The 23,282-nt window shown below is 35.8% G+C and overlaps 1 protein-coding gene across 2 annotated transcripts in view; it reads right to left on the bottom strand.

The window, feature by feature from the left end:
• The window catches only part of MAP3K20 (mitogen-activated protein kinase kinase kinase 20), a 1,351,048-nt gene that overhangs the window by 553,764 nt on the left and 774,002 nt on the right, over positions 1–23,282 (bottom strand). Inside the window, exons 10-11 of one of the 2 annotated variants that reach the window (XM_044075553.1) lie at positions 20,277–20,412; positions 16,238–19,380 (exon numbers count right to left, since the gene is read on the bottom strand). In XM_044075553.1, coding sequence (XP_043931488.1) covers positions 19,039–19,380; positions 20,277–20,412 — 478 coding nt within the window. In that variant the 3' untranslated portion in view covers positions 16,238–19,038. Of the gene's footprint in view, positions 1–16,237; positions 19,381–20,276; positions 20,413–23,282 lie in introns of those variants that run through there. The other variant, XM_044075552.1, reaches the window with a different exon arrangement.

Below are 23,282 nucleotides of genomic sequence, written 5' to 3'. Positions count from 1 at the left end.
AATACTAGCCTTGAACATGCAAAGTATGACGAATATTAAAAGGAGAACTAGTATTTTACAATGGTGTGCTGCAGTAGATGTTCAAGTAATTGTGTTGTGATAATTGTGACATTAGAATATTAACAGAAGAAGAAAGGGTGCAAACAGGAAAAATTTTGGAATGGTACTGTTATTTGGAATACAGGCAAAGAAACATGCTCAGGTATATGTATATTATGCTAAGACAATATAAAATATTAAATATTACAATAGTAGAACTGGGCCTTAGAACAGTAGTGGATTTAAGATGGAAAAATATGTGCATAGACTAATAGCTTTATATGCATATATAACAAAGAAAGAGAAACAATGTTTAAAAGTATACTTAATTATTATCTATGTTAACATGGACACAGTAATGACAGGTGACTAAGTATAATTTGAGAAATAAATAGAATAGTTGTGATGTTAAATTGATTAATGAAATTATGAAAAGTGGAAAAATCAAAATATGGGAATATAAACACTAGACTTATAAAAGCAATGCAAATAAGACAGAAATTGATTCTTTTTTTATATCAGAAGGCAAAATTACTCAAAAAGGAATCAAATATACTGGCTTTTCTGACCATATGGCAATTTGGATAAGAAATCATGAAAAGTAGGAATATATTAAAATAGGAAACGGTATAAAAAGAATGAATGAAAATGAATTAGAATCAGGAGAAGAAAAAAAAGAAACTATAGAATGATGACATATTGTTATGAGAGATTTTTATGAAAACTGCACAATTTGGTGGATTCAATTTAAAAAGAAATACAAAAAATATTTTAGAATGCATAGAAAAGAAAAGGGAAAAAATAAAAAGAAATGGAATACAAAATATTAAATCAAAAATATTTAAAGATTTATAAAAGAAGAAAAAATTGTTTTATAAAAAAGAAAAAGAATTATATAGAAGAAATCAGGACAAGGTTAATACATTATTTAAGCAAAAATATTGTTTGCAAGGAAAAAAAATAGTAGTAGCACCATACTTACATAAGATAGTAAAAGAAGGAATGATAATGACAGAAATAAAAATAAAGGGACACAATGATAAAAAACAAAAAATATGAAATAATTAAACAATATGTATTAGAATTATACAGAAAAAAGAAGTTAACATAGAACAAATTTGCAATGAGGAAAGTTAAATAAGGAAGATAGTGAATATTTAGAAAGAAAAATAAAACATAAATGAGTTGAATGGATCTTGAAACTTATTAACATTAATTCAGTGACAGGTTTGGATGGAATTGAATATAGTATGTATAAAGAAATGTAATACTGGCAAAAATCGTGTTTATAGATGTAATGAATAAGTAGCTAGAAAAAGGAATTAAGTAAAAAGAAGTCACCACAAGTGTGATAAAATGTATTTTAAAGAAAGGAGATAAAGATGACCTAAAAAAACTGGAGGCCAATTACACTGAACAACACAGAATATAACATTTACATGGAAACAGTAACTAAAAGATTACAATGCAAAATAGAAAGACTACTTGATCAGGACTTGTTTGGGTAAAAAAGGAAAATGAGTAAATACCTATTGTGGATAATAATAGAAGTAATTGATGATATTATTAATAAAAAAATGGAAACAAAACTCATGATAAGGGATGTTAGTAAGGCATATGATAATATTCAGTATGAAGCATTATGGGGCATTTTACAAGCACAGAACATAACTGAAAAATACTACAAGTAATTAAATCAATATATGAAAATAATTATGTAAGACTGAACATAAATGGTTGGATTGGGGATAATCTGAAAATAGAATGTGGTATAAAACAAGGATGTCCTGCAAGCAGTATGATCTCTGCTATAATTACTTTCACAGTAGTAATGGAAATTAAGAAAATGTAAAGTAAGGGAGAATACAGAATGATGGAGGGAATACAGTTGCCACTAACGTATACTTATGCTGCTGATGATATAGCAACAGCAAAAAAATAAAGCGTGGATGGGGAAAAAATAATGGAAAATTGAGTACACAGTTGAAGGAAATTGGTTTAAGCATAAATACAGAGAAAATACAAAAAACAGAATCAGGACAAAGACATTCTTAACCCTCCAATGCGCCCACTTGTAGATGGTAGGGGTTCTCCCACATATCCATGTGCAAAAATTGTGGATGCTGTTTTACAGAAGTATTTAGGTAAGACTAATCATATATGTAAGGACTCCTGGTCATTTCTTGACAAAATTAATCATCTAGACTTTAACTCCACCCATAACTTTCTTACTGTGGATGTCAAAGATCTGTATACATGCATTCCACATGATACAGCTTTGGAATGGGTTAACCAATTTTTGAAAACAAATGGAGCAGCTAACACTGAGATGTCACTTGTTAATGAACTTTTGGTGTTGATTCTTGATAACAACTACTTTATGTTTGCAGGTAATTTCTATTTACAGAAGGTTGGTGTTGCAATGGGCTCCCCCCATGTGAAGCAAGTGTTGCCAACTCAGTTATGGCTAACTGGGAACATCTATGTGTTTTTAATAATTGTGAATTCAAGGACAATTTTATTTTTTATACTCATTACCTCAACGACATTTTTATATTGTTAGATGGTGACAGTACACTTAGTGACAAGGTCGTAGACTATTTCAATAAGTCTATGTATTTTTTACAGTTTACTTTTACATTTAGTACTGTGGCTATAGCTTACTTGGATATCCAGTTAAACAAGGGTTTAAGTCTTCAGAAGTTCACTGCTAGAATTCATAGGAAGAGCACGTATTCGAACTCTTTCTTACACTACTCCAGTTGTCACCCTTACCACCAGAAGCGAGCTGTTGTTAAGGGCCAACTGGTGAGAACAGCCTGTATCATCACTCTCGACGACGATTTCCATGCTGAATGTTCCTTTTTAAATAACATGTTTCTTCACCGAGGCTACCCAGACCAAATGGTCAGTGATATCATAGAAGAGGTTTCGAGTAAACGTCTCTGACGTGTTTACAAACCAATTCTGGATGGCGTACATACGCAACACCAACACGTCATTTTTGGTACACCACTGATTCAAGGTTCTATTGTCTTCCCAGATTTGGACCTTCAAGGACCCACGTTTATTACAACCTACAACATTAACAGCAAGGACTGTTTTGAGATCCTACGTAAAAACTGGGCAACCTTTAGGAGTGACCCTAGTGTGTTTCAGAGACTAGGTGATCAGCCAAAAGTGATTTATAGGAAAGCTAAAAACCTTAAAGTATTTTTTGAACAACACAAGCAGGGACCAAGTAGATCTGTTGGTATGTACAAATGTCAATCTTGCAATTATTGTCAATATGTTATGGAAACTAACAGGTTTAAGGTAGATGGCCAATTCTACATCTTGAAGCAGAGTTAACTGTAACTCTAAAATGATTATCTATTTAGCCCAGTGTCAGAGCTGCTCAGCATTTTACATCGGCAAGACGGAGAGACGCCTCCGTGATCGCATTTATGAGCACATTTATGCCATCAGAAAAAAAAAACATGAAAATGCTTTGGCTAAACATGTTTCTTGTCACCCAGACCACAATTTTAAATTTATGGTGATAGATCAGGTCATTCAGAATCCAAGAGGGGGCCCAGTTGGCTTAAAATTGGAAGAGCTTGAACTCACTTGGCAAATTAGATTGAACGCTTACAATGTGCCTAGATTAAATGAAAGTTGCTCTATCAGCAGTATTTTAAAGATTAAAAGTTTAGCAAGATGAAATTGTTAGGTATCATCTTACTTTAAGTTTTTACTTCTTGTTTTTAATATTTTAATTTTTCAGCGTTTACTGATATTGAGTTATAGTTAGTTGTTCTATTAGTATCTAAGTAGAGGGCATATTGTGCCTTACAGCTTGTACCGTAGGTGGTCCTTTGTGGTTACTATTTCTTTAAATGTTGATTATTATTTTACTTCTTGATTGTTTTATTGAGCTGACATTAGTTTGTGTATATAAGGTGGACACTAAATGTAACTATTTGTCTGAAGAAGTTTGTGCATTTCACACAAACAAAAAGCACTTTACATTTATTAAATGTATTTATTTGCCGTTTAAGTACCGCTTTCTTTGTCCTGATTCTGTTTTTTTTGTATTTTATCAGTTTGTTTCTTGGCCTAAGTTTGTGCATAAATAAAGAGAAAAGTAAAGAATCTGGGTATAAAGGTGTTACAGGAGGTGTGGAATATAATGAGAAGAGCATAGATATTTTAGGAATAGTATTTGGAAGTGCAGAATACAGACATGAACAATGGGACAAAATTATTAAAAAAATCAAAGACATGATTACATTTTGGAAGACATGTAGGTCTTCATACAAGAAGAAAGCACATTTAATAAACACCATAATAATAGGTAAAACAGCTTATATAGCACGTTTATATTATGCCAATGAAATATGAAAAAGAAATTATGCAGATTTTTGTTCATTTATTTGGGGGTCAAGACTGAACCTGGTTAAGAGAGGAATTTTGTACATGAAGGGTGAACAAGGGGGATCGGGACTGATTAATCCAACTGTGCATGCAGCCTCTTTATGTATATATAAAGGGGCAAAAGGGTTAATGAAAATAATAATGACTTGATAGAAACAATAATATATTGCAAATATAGAGAAATTCTGGAAGAAATGGAAATGAAAAAAGAAGTAAAAGTGTTTTTAATGAAGAAATGAAAGAATTTTACAACAAAATTGTATTGTGGAAATTAAAAAAGAATGATTGAAAAGAACAGAAAAGAATGGTATGCTAACATTATGAGATCCTTTTAATTGGTGGACCCATGGAAAGAGTTAAATAGATAAAAAGAAAACAACAATGACAAGATATAGAAATTAAACACAAATTAAAAAAATGATTTTTTGTGGAGGTTGTCCATAGGAAAATTACCAGTGGGAGCAAATATGCCACACAAGAGAAAACAGCACAGAATATGTAATAAATGTAAAGAATTGGAAACTACAGAATTCAAAAAACTGTGGAAAGAAGTATGTAAACATGATTTGATTAAAACATTTAAATTTTGAAATGTTAAACATGGGCATGATAGAGTATGGTTTTATGGTACTAGATCCCAGAATGAAACAAAGAAAACTGAGATAATCATATTCTATGTAACATGGGTGATATGGAACAAAAGAATTAATGAAATTAAATACAGTGAAAAATGCACTTTCACAAAAATACTGGAAAAATATGGTTTTGCTTATGGGTTAAATAGGGGGTGGAAATACTTAAAATGAGAACACTAATGTAGTGACTGATGTTAAAATATACAAATATATGAACTGTATTATATGTATACAAATACAAAAAACGACTATTTTCAATATGTGCCATGGGATCATTTAAATCCAACTGAGCTACCATCAACTCGGGCAAATGGGCCTCAGTTTATCATCTAACCTGAAGGATGACACACACTGAAGTCCAGCATCCCCCTTTTTGGGTGTTTTATATAAATACAAATAAAAACAAATATAATTCCAGCTAGAAATCCGAACAGAAATATGCCTCTCAGCTTTGCAGTATTCTTTAGAAAAATGACATCCATTTACCATCACATTGGTTTTGAAATGGCAAAAATATAAATGCTGAGTTTCTTTCCAAATCAGTCTCCAAGTACATCTCCAAATAATATGCATGCAAATGCCTACTTCATACTCATGTTTCAAGATAAAAATTACATGACATAAAATGGTGATCTTAAATGTAGTTGCAGGTCTTCTGTGCAATGAGATTTCAATAAACAAGAGCTGGAGATTTTAATGAGAAGATGCTGGTGGAAGTGACAGCACAAACTATGACACAGATTAAAGAGTGTGAGCATCCCAGCAGACATCTGAAAAAAGTAGCTTACTGACAGGGATACTGTGTACAAAGAACTCTGCTGTTTAGTATGTCAACATGCCTGAGCATCCAAAACCGCAACTTAGGTTGTACTATAAAATGCATCTGCATAATGAGCACAGTATTCAGAGAATAAATTACACTAAAAAAGTTGGTTGATATCCTTATGTGATACAGTATGTACAAGACAAAAATTGACTAAAATTAGTCAGTGGCATCACAACTACTCATTTTTTTAAATTTTTTTTTCAATCAATTAAAAATTGAAATGACAGCTATATAAATGACAAACTGTCCAGAGTATCAAACTTTGTTACAAAGCTTAGCCTCCTAGAGAAAATGACAGCATATACCACAAAAAGATTTATTTTAGATTGTTTCCTTTGGAAAACAAAGAGTTACTACTCAGTTGAAATTAAAAAAAAAGTGCAGTGCTGGAAAATCATAATTTGGGTACTGTGGTGAGGTTAAACTCCCTTTTAATATTCTACATCAGCAGGTGTGCAGTTCTGTTAGTATATAGGCAGAGATTTACTATGTAGAAGCTTTTTTCTTCATGGTTATAACTAAGATGTTGACAGGGGTAAGGACACCACATGGAAAGACTTGCCCCACTGCAAAAATCATCTTTTGCACAGCTTGTTGTTCTGAACCTTCAACAGGTGTGGTTCATCCAGCAGCATCTTCGGAGATTTTAGATAATGAAATGCATAAAAATAATTATTCAACTGACCCTAGCCCAAAAGTTTATGTTAATTGATTAAATTAATTAGGAATGTATGTGTGTAAAACATGTGCCATGACAGTTGAAACAAAGGACATCTAGACAAGAACCACTGCATCTATTATAATTTTGTACGATAAAAATTTAGACAGCACTGATTTTGCAAGACAAAATAAAGAATGTAGTTGTGACTGTGGTATATACATATTCAAAACAGTTTCTATTGTGCCATATAAACTAAGACTATGCTACAAACTAAACACGCAGATTAAAAAGATTATTTGCTACTTGTGGGTTACCAAGTTACATTATTTTATAAAATGGCAATGTCTTCTTATCAAAAGAATTGTGTTGCTTTATAAAACAATACAAAATATACCATTCCACTGCAGTACAACAGTATTCTGAAACCAATAGTTTTGCAAAAAGATAGTTTTAGACATTGAAAGGTGGAATGAAAAAATGTCAGACAGTGTTGGACACAGAAGATAAAATTTTGTTATTTTACAGTACAGGAGTGCACCTAAATGTATTACTGGTCAGAAACGTTACCTCTACATGGGCATCTTAAAACAAGGCTTGGTGTAATACCTAATTAAACCAAAATATAAGTGTTGGTATAAACAAGCAAACAAAAAGTATCTACAAAAATTTCAGCATAATAAACAGGCAGAGAAAATGTTATTCTCTGAATTAAATGAGGCATTTCTTTGAAATGCAACCAGAAGAGTTCACAAGTAGATCCTACAAGTGATTACAAAATTACACTAGTAGAGTCTCATTCTGTGTTGAAGGAAAAGATGCAGACAGTGCTGAAACTCAGCAAAATGATCCAACAAGGGCCAAAGTGACTGCGAACACCCAAAATCATGAAGTACATCCAAGAATGGAAAGAGTGGCCTGCATGAACCTTTCCAGAGTAATAAAGTTGAACTAGACACTTTATAATGCTCCAAAACAACACACTGAAAACCTGAAGCAACAGGGTCACTTAGGTCAATGCCACAACTGAAGCACTCATAGAAGGTTAAGAAATTTCCCTGCATTTAACCTCAGATGTGGAGTTTTCAGTTTCTGGACTCTTAGTTTAAGTAAATTAACATACCTAAAATTATGGGATGGGAAAAATGCCATTTTACCGAAATAAAATGCAGTAATGTCTTTGAAACTGGCAGACAGATAATGTGATATGCTAAAGTCAGCTATTCAACATACTGGTGTTACCGAACAGCCAAAAATGGATACAGAATGCACAACAAAATGTGACTGCTCATGGACTCAAGAGTTTGGATAATAACATACTCCTACAGTATACGGCTGCTCCTCTGGTCTGTTCTTCCTCACTACACACAAATACAAAATGTGCAATCTGCAAATAATTAAAGTATGGCATTTTCTTTAAATTTTAGGTAGCAAGTGGGCCTTACACAAAAACTGTTAGGTACAGTAGCATACTGCTACTTTAAAGGTGGAGTTTCCTAAATGCATAAATCAACCAAAATAATAATGGCAGAGGCTAAGGAACAAAAGCAAATTGTTCAGATTCTACAGCAATTTACTGCAGTAAATAATTTCCTCTTTTTCACAGAAAAAAGAAATATAGAGAGAGAACAATTTCACTGTCAAAATGTTTATTCAAAAATAACAAAGAGCAGCAAAGACAAAGGCCTAAATCAAAAAGGTTAGAATACTGATGTCAAATACAAATAGGATTATTGTCTTTTATACAGTACAAAATTTAGATGCTGAAAAAATGTGTTAAAGCTGTAAATTCAAAATAGTGAATATAAATGTATTGTCATTAAATACTGCAATACATAAAACACTCTTATTAAATACTGTCACTCTAGTGTCTAAAATTCCTTAAAATGTGTAATATCCATCATGCATACAAATGTATCTTAACAACATGAACAAACAGCATGGTGTAAAAGCAAAGGCTGAAAAGTTACATTCCATGTTGCATGCTTTGCCCACAGTATGAAGTGTAATTACATACACACTCTGTCCCTTATACTCCCTGCCGTTCATGTTCAATGAATTTAAACTGCAATGTTTGGTGCTTGCATCAATAAATTCAGCAGGTGTCTCTACCTGGAAACTTCCTACAAACACCATCAATGCAAAAATAAAATAAATATTAATAATGTTTACTAGTGGTGACCATCAAAAGTTTCCATGAATGTGAGCAAAACAAAAATCATAGATCAGATATTTAGGCACATTTTTTGCACCCAAATTCAGTCATAAAAAAAAATCTGAGGTGTCAGAACAACATATAATACAGCCGACTTGTTGACCTTACAACTCTATATTGAATATAACACAAGATCAGCTGCAAAGATAACGAAAGGTGTCATAGTATGTAAACAGCTTGTTGTATATCAGAGAAACTACAGTAAGTTATGCACCTCTATAATTTAATAAACCAGTGAGACGAATTTCTCCAATTTCTGCTTGCATCATCTGTAAGTTTAGCAAATAACCTTTACACCTTCATGTGTTTCCCTGCCACACCTGGGAATACTTCCACCACAGTGTCATATGCAGCAGAAAATGACTAATGTACACTTATCTAGGCTTCACAGTTATTTCAGGTCTGAGTTCCTATTATATACCTTTTTACATCAACACTAATACTGTAAAACAAATTCATTCATATAGAATACAACAAGATGTACATATTTCTCCAAAATTAAGTAGGTAAGCAGTGACTGATGCATTTTGAATTTCATATGCCAGATATATGGCTTGTATACAACAGTGACAGACATTACACAGGGTTAACAAGCATTCTGTACAGACAAGCACATTGTCAGAAACTGTGAAGGTGTCAGTTTCTCAACAGGCTAGAAGAGGTTGTACACATAGTGTATAATCTTGGCAGTAAATCCCTTTTCAAAAAATATTAAATTGCTTAAACTACAAAAAGGCCTGTATACATCAGAAATCAATTCTGTGTTCACACATGTGCTTGTGCAAAATAAACTTCATGACATAAAAGTAGACAGAGAGAGACACGTGCATCTATTAAATTAAAGGCATACAATCTTCAAGGAGCAAAGTAACTAGAGTGGTCACCTGTCAGGCTTACAGGTGAATGTCTTGTAAAGGTTTAAAGTAATGATTTCATACACTGTTAACAAAAAATAAATACATAAAATCAGTTACCCGAATCATCACATGTGACTTGAACAGGGTACATTTTCAGGAGGTGCTCCAGATCACTGTCAAAAGCACCCTCATCTAAACGCATTATTTTATCTGTTGTACTGTTTGTGAACAAGACATACCAAAGATCTTTAAAAGGGGTATGTTATGTGCAGTTAGTGTGTTACACAGACTGTCTCTTAGCTAACATGGAGGAACAAAACAGAGGCAGGAAGGTGAGATAACTGTCCTGGAATCAGACTACAAGTATGCAGACATGTTAGCATTTAATCTTTGATAGTACCTATGAGGAACAACAGAACTGAACAGGCAATTTTAATTTAACAATAAAATGTACTGTATCCAAGAGTTTTTTCTGAATAAGCTACTAACTGCCAACCTTGCACAAACCCCAACAGAGTTTCATGTACTGTTAACTTTCTGACAGGCAGCAATTTGGCTACTGCATAGCAATTTGGCTAGAGCATAAGATCATCATAAATTCATGTACTACCAGTACAATGTACATTTATTCTTTCCTGTTAGCTGAAACATACTCCTATGAAGCATACCAAGTGCACATAATATGTCTCTTCATCTGGTCTATTGCATTTCTTGCATATACATATCTAAATTACCAACTGAGAGGCATCCACACATTCTAAGGCAGATACTTTCTTGGCAGTCCTTGCTTTTCTTCACAGCATAGCACTATGACTTGGCCATTAATGAAATCATGTTTTTAAGCCACACAGGTTTCATGCCAAGACAGCCTAATTAGCTATAAATTATACATGTTTGTTTTCCTTCTTTGAATGTAACTAAATCTTCTGGGCGGCCACGGTGGTGCAGTGGTTAGCATTGTCACCTCACAGCAAGAGGTTCTCCGGCTTGATCCTTGGCTGGGGTGCCTTCTGTGTGGAGTCTGCATGTCCTCCCTGTGGTCACGTGGGTTTCCTCTGGGTGCTCCTGTTTCCTCCCACATCCCAAAGACATGCTGCAGGTGGATTGGACACGCTAAATTGGCCCTAGGTGTGAGTGCGTGTGTGTGTGCCTTCTGTGGAAGGTTGGGCACCAGGCTGGCAACTCAACACTGTAAAACTCCACTGCCAATCATGAGCGGACAGGTGATCCGCTGTGGTGACCCCTAACCGGGAAAAGCCGAAAGAAGAAGAAGAATGTAACTAAATCTTCCACCTCATTGATATCTGCTATGACTTATGTTCCCTTTAGGAATTCTACTAAATCACTCAAAATAATGCTGAGTGTTTCTTTTCTGCATGAACACTGGTTCTAATGTGTCATTTAGGAAGGACCTTCATTTTAAAGACAGATTATGACACATTACATTAGCCCTATGAACAGTTATTACATCCAGCTTAATATCTGGTGCAGGACAGAGATGTACAATGTTACGTACCTGAGGAAATAATTGGAGCAGGAACAGTTTTCCTAGAAGGGTTCTCTGTTTTTGTTCCTTACACATTAGAGACCTCCAGGTGTCTTTCTGGCAGTTTTTGTAACCTGAAGGTGCTATGGAAGGCATTTGTGTTGTATATGCCATACACTAATTCTGTGTTTGTTCACCTTGTTTGACAAGTGAAAATGGAAGATGTCATTCTTTCTCCCTGTTGTAAGGTTAAGGAGAAGGAGCGAGTATGGGCCAGTTGCTACTGTTTACTGTAAAAACACAGACATACTATGTCACTGGCTCAAATACAGTGGGATTGCCTTGACAACATCCAGGTTAAAAACATCCTTGAGAATAAGGGTAGATCTTAAAGAATGTCTTGAAGAGTTTGAAATTCACTTATTTCCAGACTCCCCACTACAGTCTGTTTTTTCAAGAGTCCTGAAACTCAAAGCACGCAACTCAACCACCTCCTTCCCACAATGTTAAATTTTATAGGGTACCGTACTCAGAAATATGTTGCACATTTGTTTGGCAACTTGGTTTAATCATAACGTCTCTGAAAATGAGTGATACGAGCCTAACTGAGCAGGGCAAAAAAACATTCCTATGGAAATGAACATGTGTATGTGTGTATACGACACTGATAATGTATTTAGTATAGGCTTCTTCTTGCCTCCTTTAAGGAAGTATGGTACATCAGAAACAGAACCATAATCATTGGATTATTTTCCATCCAGGTGTCCAGTTCTCAGTTAAGTTTTAAGCTTCACCCACCATGCTGTTACTAACCAGTCTTGCTGAAAACAAATGCTGCAGAAATGGAGTAAGTAACCTGAAGAATTATACCACTTCAGATGTTGGATGGTAGGCATTACTAATGATTCTGAGCTGGTAAACTTAATGGGCATCCGCTTCAGTCAAATGAGCCACAGCAAACAGCAAAAGAAAAGAATGTTTCATACACACCATTTAGTGCACAAAACAACTTAGCCAACATAAGCATGAGTCACGTAATATTCTAAAATGTTTCAAATGGAGTTATGTAACATGACCACAACAGTGAGTTCTCAATAGTAAGGAGGGGTGGTATTGTTGTTGGTTTACCAGCAACACAAACTTACTGTGATTTGCAGGCCAAACCAAAACCTGATGTGTAACAAGATGCACCTGATGAAGCGTCACAGGCTGGCGGCCTGTCACTAATGATGCAGGAATAATTATGATCGGGATCATTGAAGCAGAAACGTTGATCTTGTGCAGACACACACAACTCCTGAGGAAGATGCAAAAAAAGCAGACAGCTTGGTGTCCTAGCAGTTTCTGGCATTTTAAAGTGAGGAAGAATGTTGCTTGCCTCTGTAGTATTCATTGCACTTCACTGTTGTTTCTTAAGATGGGAATTTAGGACTGTGGTTCTTTGATGTAGAAGGTGACTCAGGCTGAAACTTTCTCAGCTATAAGTGTGCAGATCCCACGATGTAGATGACAAAGTTGCCACATCCTACACAATCAGATATACATGAATTCTTTTGCACTTGAGGCAAAAATTACAGTGAAATGCACTATAATGCATTCTGCGGTGTACGGTTCAGTTCTGAAGACAGACGTAGTCCAAGGAAACTCCTACTTTACTGCTGGATGAAGACATTGTGTCTTGGCGTGTACAGTGGTTAGCTGCAGAGTGAATGGAGATAGTGTGAGGATGCATACAGTTGCAGGGAAAGAAGGGTAAAGTTCTAAGAAATATATGGATATAATAGAGGGCTTTAAGATGAAAGAAACAAAGGAGACATCAGAGGTTAATTTTTACAACCATCAGGGATTCATTTTGAAAGGATTTTTCACATGAAGTTAGTGTGAAGGACGGTCTACACAATTTTAGTGAAGAAAGCTGGGATGCAATTTGGACTGTATGATGTAGGATAAACAAATCTCAAACAGGAAGGCAATATTTTTGCACAGTGATATATATCCCTGCTGCATTGAAGTCAGATACTCTCCTCTGAACTGAAGATCAGATGGCATGACAGTGTGGAGAACATTATTTTCCTCCTAGATGCAAGGTGTCTGCTGAGTTCTGTGGCTATGGTATCCTGATTCAGAGGCTCCTTCTCCTCTGATGAATACACTAAGAGCTTTTGGGGACATAACAGTAAAAGACCCACTTTCTGGTGTCATGAGAAAAGTTTTGGCTCTTCATTCAGCAAACTGATGACTGGATACAGTCCTGGCCTGGTCTGGCTGGCTGTACACTGTCTGGAGTCCCTGGATAAAAATTATAATCCAGCTGATACAGGCTGCTCTCACAGCAGGTACTTCTTATCAAATTTGAAATGAGTGTTAATTACCCACTTTCTTATTGGGCCTACTTTAGATCCTAATAGTGTAAAGAATTGTAGTCAGTCTCTAAACTTCTATTATTTGTGAAATATTATCTAGACGTTAGTTTACAAACAGTTGCTTGCCTACTGTTAATTTTATTACCTAATGGATTCATGTCATGTGTGGTTTTCATATAAACATACTACTGAAATTGCACTTTTTAGGGTGAACAGTGACCTCTTCATGGTAAGAGGCCAGGCAATATTCTTGAACCTATATGGTCTCATTGTCTTTTGACAATGTACACAGTGAGACTTCAACATAACATCTTCAAGCTTATCACCACCTGACTAGTTACCCTCTTATCTCATGGGTCATCCAAGAATTACCTCAGGGCAAATTCCTCAGAGAGAGGGAGAGACCATCTGTGGTTTAGAATACCACATGGCTTCATTATGGAGCTAGCTCTGGTGATGTAGTGAATGATGCCAACTAATAAGGTAGCAACACCAAATATCAGTGCTATGCAGACAATATCCAGTTGCACCTCATTTTCTCAGGAAGAGATGTCCACTATCATCAGCTTAGGAAAACTCCCTGAATTCCATTTTAGGCTCACAGACTTAAAGGTTACTCCTGCAAACCCCTAAGGTTATGTTGGTGCGTGTTACAATTGGTCCTTTGCAGATCCACTACCTAATCCTTTATCTTTTTTGGAAAACAACAGATGAAGCTTTCAACCAAGGTTAAGTATCTTAAGTGCAATACATGATAATGCACTGAAATTAAAGGGAAAGGTATAAGTTGGTAGTGGGTCATTTATTTACCAGTGAAAGCTAATCACCCTGATTAATTATAAGCTGGCAAAATACTTTTTTTTTTCTGGACTACTGCAGTACTCTTGTGTTGTCAGGCTAAGATCTTGCTTGCTTGCATTGATCCCAGAATTCCATGCACTGGATCTTGCAAATCTTGTCATATCAGGCATGTGCTATGAAACATGGCTGGCTGCATCCTGTGGCTTTTTCTGCATTTAAGAGCCTGTAAATTACTTATTGAGCCATGTAAAATCCGGAACTCATCGACTTAACAGAGCTGTTGGTACCCTCTGTCCCTGTATGCTTGCTGAGATCATCATGTGGAGTCTGATACTTTTAGTTACTCCAGTGTGAAAAAAGGCAAATTTTCTTGTGAGCACAAAGTCATAGTTCTGTAGAATCCATTACCTTCTCATTAGGATGAGCGAGATGAAGGCCTTTTTGAGGAGTTGCCTTGGGTACCATTACTTAAAAAGGTCTGCTTATAGCAGAACTCAAGATAAATCTTTATACTGTTATATTACCTTTTTTTTAATGTCAGTGATTTTTCTTCTTAACCCCCTCCCCATTGCTGTGTGTTCTGTTTTGAATTTTACTTGTATGCTTCATGTTAATTATTTGTTTTAAATTTTGCTTGTACATTCTTAGGTTCTAAGCACCTTTATAAAAACGAAATTAAAAGACTTACTGAAGACAAATATATATTTTATATAGTTAGATAAATCTCTTTTGTATGTAATTTTAAAATTAACTGTATTAGTAAGAATATGTATCAGCTAAAAACAGGAAGTTGATTTGTCAGTCAGAGGTTAATTGCAGTTTTGGAAGCTGGATAGTGTTTTATGATGGATTTGATCTGATGCAGGTAACATTTCCTTTTTTTTCTGTGATCGAGGGAAAAAAAACAGAGAACAGTTTGCAACTATGATTTTTTTAGACCAGTCTGCTTGCTGGAGGGATTGTGTGAGTGTGAGATTAACCCTGCATTACAAATGGTACTCCTGAAACAAGGTACTGTAAATATTGCGTACAGTCATGGCAACTTTATTTTATAAACCATATCAGCTTTTTTCATTTCAGCTGTTAACCAACCTGTGTTTACTTATGCATCTCTGCCTCTGGTGGGTATGATGAACATACATGGTAGTACGAATACACACAGACATACACACACACATATATTAGTAATATTACTTTGTCAAGCAACAGTTTGACTAAATAAAATAGTAACAGTTACATTGCACTGAGTTACTAGTTCATCAAGTGGTGTTTTTTTATTTTATTTCACGACAACAGTTCAATTAAACTGTAATTGCATTGTTAAAGGGAATGGGTGGTTTAAGGGTGTTGGGTTTGTGTAGTGTTTGGGGTGCTTTTGATTACTTTTGTGGCAGGCACTTTTTGTGTGATTTGAGAACAGTAAGGTCAGGCTGATTTCCCGTAATATACTTAAAATAGCAGGAGTGTGGGGGTGCAAGAGGGCTTGACCCACTAAAAGAAACATTTATTTTAGAAATTTTACTGTAAATTGCACTGTGTGCCAATTTGTATTTTTCAGCTCCCAATGAAGCTATCCCCTCAATAGTCTGATTTTTTACATTTATATTTATATATACGTACGTGTGTGTGTGTGTGTGTGTGTGTGTGTGTGTGTGTGTGTGTATATATATATATATATATATATATATATATATATATATATATATATGGATCTAACTACTGATCGAAAGCTCAAAAGTAATAATTACCAAACACACTTTAACGAAAGACCTTTCACCAAAAAAGTGCTTTCGACAAAGTTGTTGTTGTGCCTTTCGGCTTTTCCCGGACAGGGGTCGCCACAGCGGAACTCCGGTCCGCTAATGACTGGCAGTAGATTTTTACGTGCAGAGTTGCCAGCTCTGATGCACAACCTTCAATGAAGGTACGCCCATTCACGCATATCTCCACACAGAAGACGCTCTAGCTGAGAATCAAACAGGACAACATCATACTGTAAGGCGACAACACTACCACAGTTCCACCACCGCGGTGTTTTGCTTTCGACAAAGTATGTTATAAAAAAAAATAATAAAAAAAAAAAAAAAAAAAAAAAACATTAAACCCTGCACCCCCCCACTTTAATATTCTCACTCTGAGGTTGCACTACAGTGAGGGAAAAGGGAAGTTGCCCTTATCCGTACCATAGTATGACTGGCACAAGCATACTTTCCTGAAAGTGCCGCTTTGGTGAACAGCACTTTCGGTTAAGTATGCTCGCCGATTAATGTTTCGGTGGAAAGTGCAGTCGGGGATCTGTACGGATCATATATATATATATATATATATATATATATATAAAATGTGTATGTGTGTGTGTACATATACATATTTACTCTACTGAAACAAGCAAAAGGACTGGCCTTATTTTCAAAGGAGGTAGTTAGCAACACCAAGACTACAGAAAGCATTACCGCCCAAGGATTTTCTTTTACTTCTGAATAGACTCCCATTAAGATAAATGGTGCTAATTCTTCACACACATTTAAGATCCCCTGGGAAGAGTACATGAGTGACAGGAAATTCAAACATGCAGTGATGGGATAAGTACACTGATTGGCTAGTAGGCCATAACTCACAATCAGAATGTGTGAACATAAAAACAGACAATGCTACTGACATTGTGACACACTGATGTGCACAAGCAGCTGTAATAGTGATCATTAACTGCTGATCTTCATGCAAAAGAAATGAAGAACTCTTAATGTAGCTCTGAAGAACTAAAATATATAACGTTCACTTCTTAGTCTGGATGAAAGTATCCGCAGAAAGAAAACATTCAAGTTCTTAAGCTTACCCAATAATACAACTATAACAACAAACATATCATAGACTCTTCAGTACCACACAAAAAGAGGTTCTCTTTTCTGGAAATATTTTTTTTTACTTAACACATGCACCACCTGTTCCTTTTTTCATATACTATGATTACACTGGTTAAAACTAAAGACACTAGAACTTTTCCTATAACAATTAAAATTTCTCACAGCATCAAATCCAGTCTTCTGTCAGGAAAGATAATGCTTTATCCTCAGCCAGATGCATCTGGAATCATGCATTCTTGACAGAATGATTATCCTGTCCACAGATTACAACTAATATGTACGAAAAAGCTTTAATAAAAATTTTGAGAACATAATATTGTAAACCACTGGGAGTGTTTTGCTCATCACAGATTAACTTGCATTCAATATGCTTTGAAACTTAAGAAGATACAGAAACAAGCACTTAACTGTGGTTTGGTGCTGTCTGGACTATTTGCTGAAACCTGAAAGATCAAATGGGTACTCATATGGGTTTTATAACATATTGGTAAGTTACCAACCTTCAAGTCAGTTCTGTTAATTGTGGGTGCATGGGGTACAACTTCCTGCATGGGTTGGGAGCTTTGACCCCTACGTATAAAACCCCTGATAAGTTACTTGTTCAGTCAGTCAGACCAAACAAGCTTTGATGGCTTGATCATTGACAAATTCTTCTAAATTCGGATGTGCTCATATACAAATTTTCTATTATATTTTGTTTCAAATTAACCAAATTATAATCAGTACAGACTTGAATAATGACAACTATAAAATATTTGAAATGTCTTCTCGTTTTCCAGATACACTGATAATCAGTTTTGAGTCCAATTTTCATTTGTAGCATGCTGGTTGATAATGAGTATTAAATAAAATATAAACCCAAAAGATAACAAAATATAAGGTTTACATTATATTTGATAGATTCCCTCACTTTTACATGGCAAAAAAAATAATAATAATAAATCATAAAATCTTTCAAATATCAATAAATGTAAGGGAAATTTCATACCCCTTCCTCAGTGAAGGAACTTTTTTTTAACAGTTATGTGTCGGATAGGACTCTATGTACAATACACATTTTTAAAAGAAAAATCAATATTAAGACTACCTTAGAATATTATTTTATATTACCAAATTATCTAACACTCTTGAATTTTAAAATGAGTCATTTACTTTCTTTATGCCCACATTACTCCAGACAGTATACCCAACAACTAATATAGGCTCTGTCCTCAAAAATAATTAAGGCTTTTGGATTCCTTCTGAGTTGTTTATCACTTAAAAAAAAAAAAAAAACAGTCCAATGCAGATACATGGTTTCCGATGAAAAATCGTTACCATCAATTTCTTTAAAACAGTGTTGCATATCTGGTAGACTATAAAACCAAACTGCAGATACAAATGCAACATGCGCATATGAATCTCTACAAGAAAAAAATCTATTCTCTCTGTTACGGCATTAACAAACAATCACTTATACTTGCACATTTAGTATGCAGTAGCAAATAATGAAGGTCACAGTTTCACTACTGAAGCATACTTCAGAATTTAAAACTACAGAAACAGAATAAAAATAGAAGTTGGGGAAATAGTAAAACGCAAATTCTTCCACATATTTCAACTTTTTGGTATGACTCTCTATATACTTTCCATCTGTAAAGTCGAAAAACAATAACAGATGTGTTCACAAAGCCCTGTTAAGTTACTTGCCTACTAAACATGTACACCTTTGAAACAACAGAAAACAAAACTGCCACAGAAAGTAGGTAAAACACAACGATAAACAGGCCTTTTTTAACCGTGCACTTATAGTGTTATGTTTAGACCAAATTTTTGTATTCACTGTCTTAATTTCATAATACGTATCACCAAAATGTAAGAGACTGCTTTGACTAGAGTTCATTCATCACTTTCATCTTCACTTTCATCTGACCAAGTGAGATGACCCAGTCCCACAGCCGTGTTGACTTTCCTTCCTTTTCTGACACTTGTAGTTTTTGAAGAATTTTGCTTTGCCTGCATGTTTAGCTGCATTCCCGACTGTAGAACAGGCCCTGATAAGTTCATTGATAAGATACCCCCAAATCCTTTCATCATAGCTCGCAAGCTTTGGCTCATGCCATCTACCTCTCCGTTATTTGTAGAAGTGATCTGACAAGATATCTCTGCACTGTTTGACTCCTCTGTCTTAGATTCAAAGAAACACTCCTCAGAAATTCTTGCAGCAACAGGTAAGAAAGGCTATTCAAAGAAGGAAAGTACAGAGGGAAAAAGGTAATTAGCATCAGTACTGGGAAACCGTAAAAGATCTGCAAAGTAGGCAAGCAGTAAATATGTTTTATCTTCTGATGTAGATATTGCAATGCCCAAGACTTGAGAATATGAACACATTTTTTTTAGAAAAAATGCATAAGGAAATACAAGAAATGAAACATAAGCAGAAGATGAAGAAACAAGCACTTAACTGTGTGAAGTAACTGTGCAGCCATTTTAAAAATTAAATATAGTGATGAAATGCAGTTTATTTAGTTTTGTATAAAAAAGTTCCTTGTTTTACAGCACAGCAACTGTCTTACAAGTGGCTTTCCTCTATGATGCAACATAGTGTAAATACAGACCAAGGCATTAAAGAAAAACAAATTAATATCAAGTGTTTCTTCCCTCAGGCCTCAACATCACTGCAAAAGCAGCAGGCCAGTTTTCATATTCTAACTACTCAAAAGAAAATTCTACATTACTAAGCATCAAGTTCTAGGTTAGTAAGGAACATTCATTGTGCTATAATGGTGCATGTGAGAAAAACTGATCAGTCTATTTGATCAAAAGGCTGCTAGGAACATTCTAGAGGGATGCATGCAAAGCCACATTAGTGTTTCCATTCTAATACTTTCTATAATACAGTGCTCTTTTATTTTATCAGCACTTTACATATTTACAAACTTTGGAGGACAAAAAAATGGTCGTGTAACAGATGGTGACAATTACAGTGTGACAAGACAAAGCAAGTCTAGAAAACTGTATAGTAAGTCATACAGCCATTCAACAAAGGTGGAAGCAAAACATACATACATATAAGTCACAGAGATTTTTCTGCTATGAGCCCAAAAACCCAAATTCTTGTCGTCAGTACTACTTACTGGAGTATTTGACTGGTCTATTAACTTCTGTTCCCATACTTTCAACCGTCTTTCACGTTCTTTCAGTTCCTGCTCCTTTGTACTTAAATCACGTTCCAGCTTCTTCAGCCTCTCTAAAGTTGCCTCAATTTCACATCTGCAAAAAGAATACACACCATTATGTGTAATTTGCTGTAAAGTCCAAACTCAGAGCAGCTTCCAACTACATCATGCACAATGTATGTTTAAATTGACTCTGGAGCAGAATTAGCTGATCACAACTCTGTCAGTTTTGTGAAACTGAAAAAAGAACTTTGGAAAACAAGTAAGCCTTCTGATTAACTGACCAAACCTGCAAATATCAGTTTATTTCTGATGGTATGACATCACCAGCAGTTAATAAAACTTTGAAATTTAAATTCAAAATGGCTCATAAAAATGGAATTAAGCTACCTACACAGAAACAACAAACTGCATTCTTTCCAAAAATGAAATAAAAAAACATTTGATCAAATATATATAGCATAATCATGGCCAGGATTCATAAAAGTAGCACCATGCAATGAAGCTATAGCTGCTCTGATATGTACAACTATGCTGCGTATCAATAATATGGTTTATACAGACACCAATCAGCACAAATGGAAACACAGTCTGCAACATGCAAGTATGTATAACCTTTAGGTTAGGTAATGCCTGTGGGTGCAGATATCAGTTTGGGGCTATTGTTCTTATCTGGAGAGTTAAACTTCATTTTTTGAAGATTTATATAGTTATTTTCTGTTTGTTCTAAGTTAGCAGGCGATGGTAAAGTTCTAAAAATGGATTTAGTTTTTTGTGTGAGGGTTTTCATTAAAACAAAAAGTCTTAAAAATATGATACAGGTTCAAATGGAGATGAAAATAAACATCTGTATAAAAGATCAGCCTGCCAAAGATTAGTATGTGCATGTAACACAAAAGTTACGAATACATATTCAAAGAAAATGCCACATACATTAGGTTGGAATAACAGCTTTTTACCATAACGCCACACTATTCATATTTTCTTGCAACATAAATGGCCTTGCAGGTACAGACAAAAAGGATACAGTATTTAATTATATTAAAAATGCAGACTGCAAAAAACAATGCTGCAGGAGATGCATTTTGGAAAGAAATGAGCATGGGAATTTGCCAAAGAAAGGTTTTCAACATGGATATTCAGCGGAATATCAGAGACAAAGGAAAAGGGGAGTAATAATACTGATTGTCAGATAGGTTCCAATAGAGAAAGAAGAGGGAAAAAAGACAATAACAGCAAATTTGTGGTAGTAAGGGGCTATTGTCAAGGGAGAAGGATTACATTGGCACAAAGCTCCTAAGGTAAAACAGCATGCCCAACACACTAGTTATAGGTGGCTCAATAGTGAGGCACATGTCCCACTCACAAGGTTGAATAAGGAGAAAGTAACAGTCAGCTGCCTGTCAGGCACCAGGATCCGCCACATAAAGCATGCACTCAGGTCCCTCAACAACAGGTACAAATACGACTCTGTCATTGTACATGTGGGTGTGAATGACCTGAGACATACATCCCTGGACTACATGAAGAGACATGGTGGAGGAGGTTTTGGATTATTTAGCCCAGGCGGGTATGACCCTAGCCTTGACCAGCATCCTACCATCACCCAGAATGATACCACAGTACAAGCAGAAAATGATTGATTTCAACAACTGGCTAAGTTTCTGGTGTCATTCTAAGGGGATCCAGTATCTGTCTGCCTGGGATGACATGATTGACAGACCTTGATGCTTTGCCAGAGATGGCCTGCATCTGTCACCCCTGGGCTTCCGGATACTGGCCAAGGTTCTTGCCACCCCTATAGTGCCTTTTTTAGGTGGTGTTCCAAAGACCACATTACCACTGTAACAGCTACAAACAAATGCAATCTGAGGGTCATGCTGCTCAACGCTAGAAGTCTAAATCTCAAAATGGACTCGCTCAAAGCCCTCCTTAAAATGGAGAACATCGACATTTGTGCTGTAATAAAGACCTGGTTCAAGGCAGCAGAAAGCACCCCAGCACTACCAGGCTATAACTCATTCCACACCTTTAGGCCCCAGAACTTGGACTGAAGCTCCAAAGGCAGTGGTGTTTCCATATTCATAAAGAGTGTGCACACCTCCAGACTGGTAGCCCAACATAAATCATCTGAGATACTTCAGGTGCAGCTAACATTGGGTAAGACAGAGATTCAGGTCATAGCCTGCTATAGGTCCCCAACCATGTCCCAAGACTCACACTCCATGTTCCTAAGCACCCTGGAGAATATTAGGGTCCAACTTAACACTCTCATACTGGTCAACTTCAACTATCCGTCCATTAACTAAGGAAACTGATTCACATCTAGATCAGGGGAGGTCATCGTGCCTCTTTACTCATACCTCATCAGGCCCATAATTGAGTACAATGCCCCTTTTGGGATGTACCTTACCAGACACCTGCAGAAACTGGAAAGACCCCAAAAGTACCTCACCAAGAGGATCAAAGGGCTCAAACAGATGCCATATGCTGCCCGGTTAAAGAAACTCCAGCTCTACTCAGTGGCATACCGCCTGCTCAGAGGCGATCTGTGCCTGACGTATAAATCCATGTCCAACCTGGAATTAATGGACATGCTGCACCTCAGAAAATCCAAATCCCATCGAGCTACGCGCTCGAGAGACTTGAACCTCAGCACTGAAATAAATAGGACATGCTGGAGGGACAGATTCATAACCTAGAGGCTCCCTTCACTCTGGAATAAAATCCCAGTCCAGGTTAGGCAGAGTCCCTCATTGACTCTCTTCAAGAGGAATCTTGATGAGTGGATGGGAAATCGTAGGTTTACCCCGGGTATCACTTCTGTGTCACTATTAGACAGAGGCACAGTATACTAACCTCAGAAAAGGGCATAGCAAAATTAATTTAAAATGGGTGGCGAAAGCCAAACACACTCTGGCTAGGCTTATAAATGCCCTAGGGCAGATAGCCTAGTATGAACCT

The sequence above is a fragment of the Protopterus annectens genome, chromosome 6.part1 (genome assembly GCF_019279795.1).
Source record: "Protopterus annectens isolate FY-2018-M chromosome 6.part1, PAN1.0, whole genome shotgun sequence".
In the NCBI taxonomy this organism is placed as follows: Eukaryota; Metazoa; Chordata; order Ceratodontiformes; family Protopteridae; genus Protopterus; species Protopterus annectens.
Note: the sequence above shows the minus strand (reverse complement) of the source record. Positions and strands in the feature narration are given on the sequence as shown.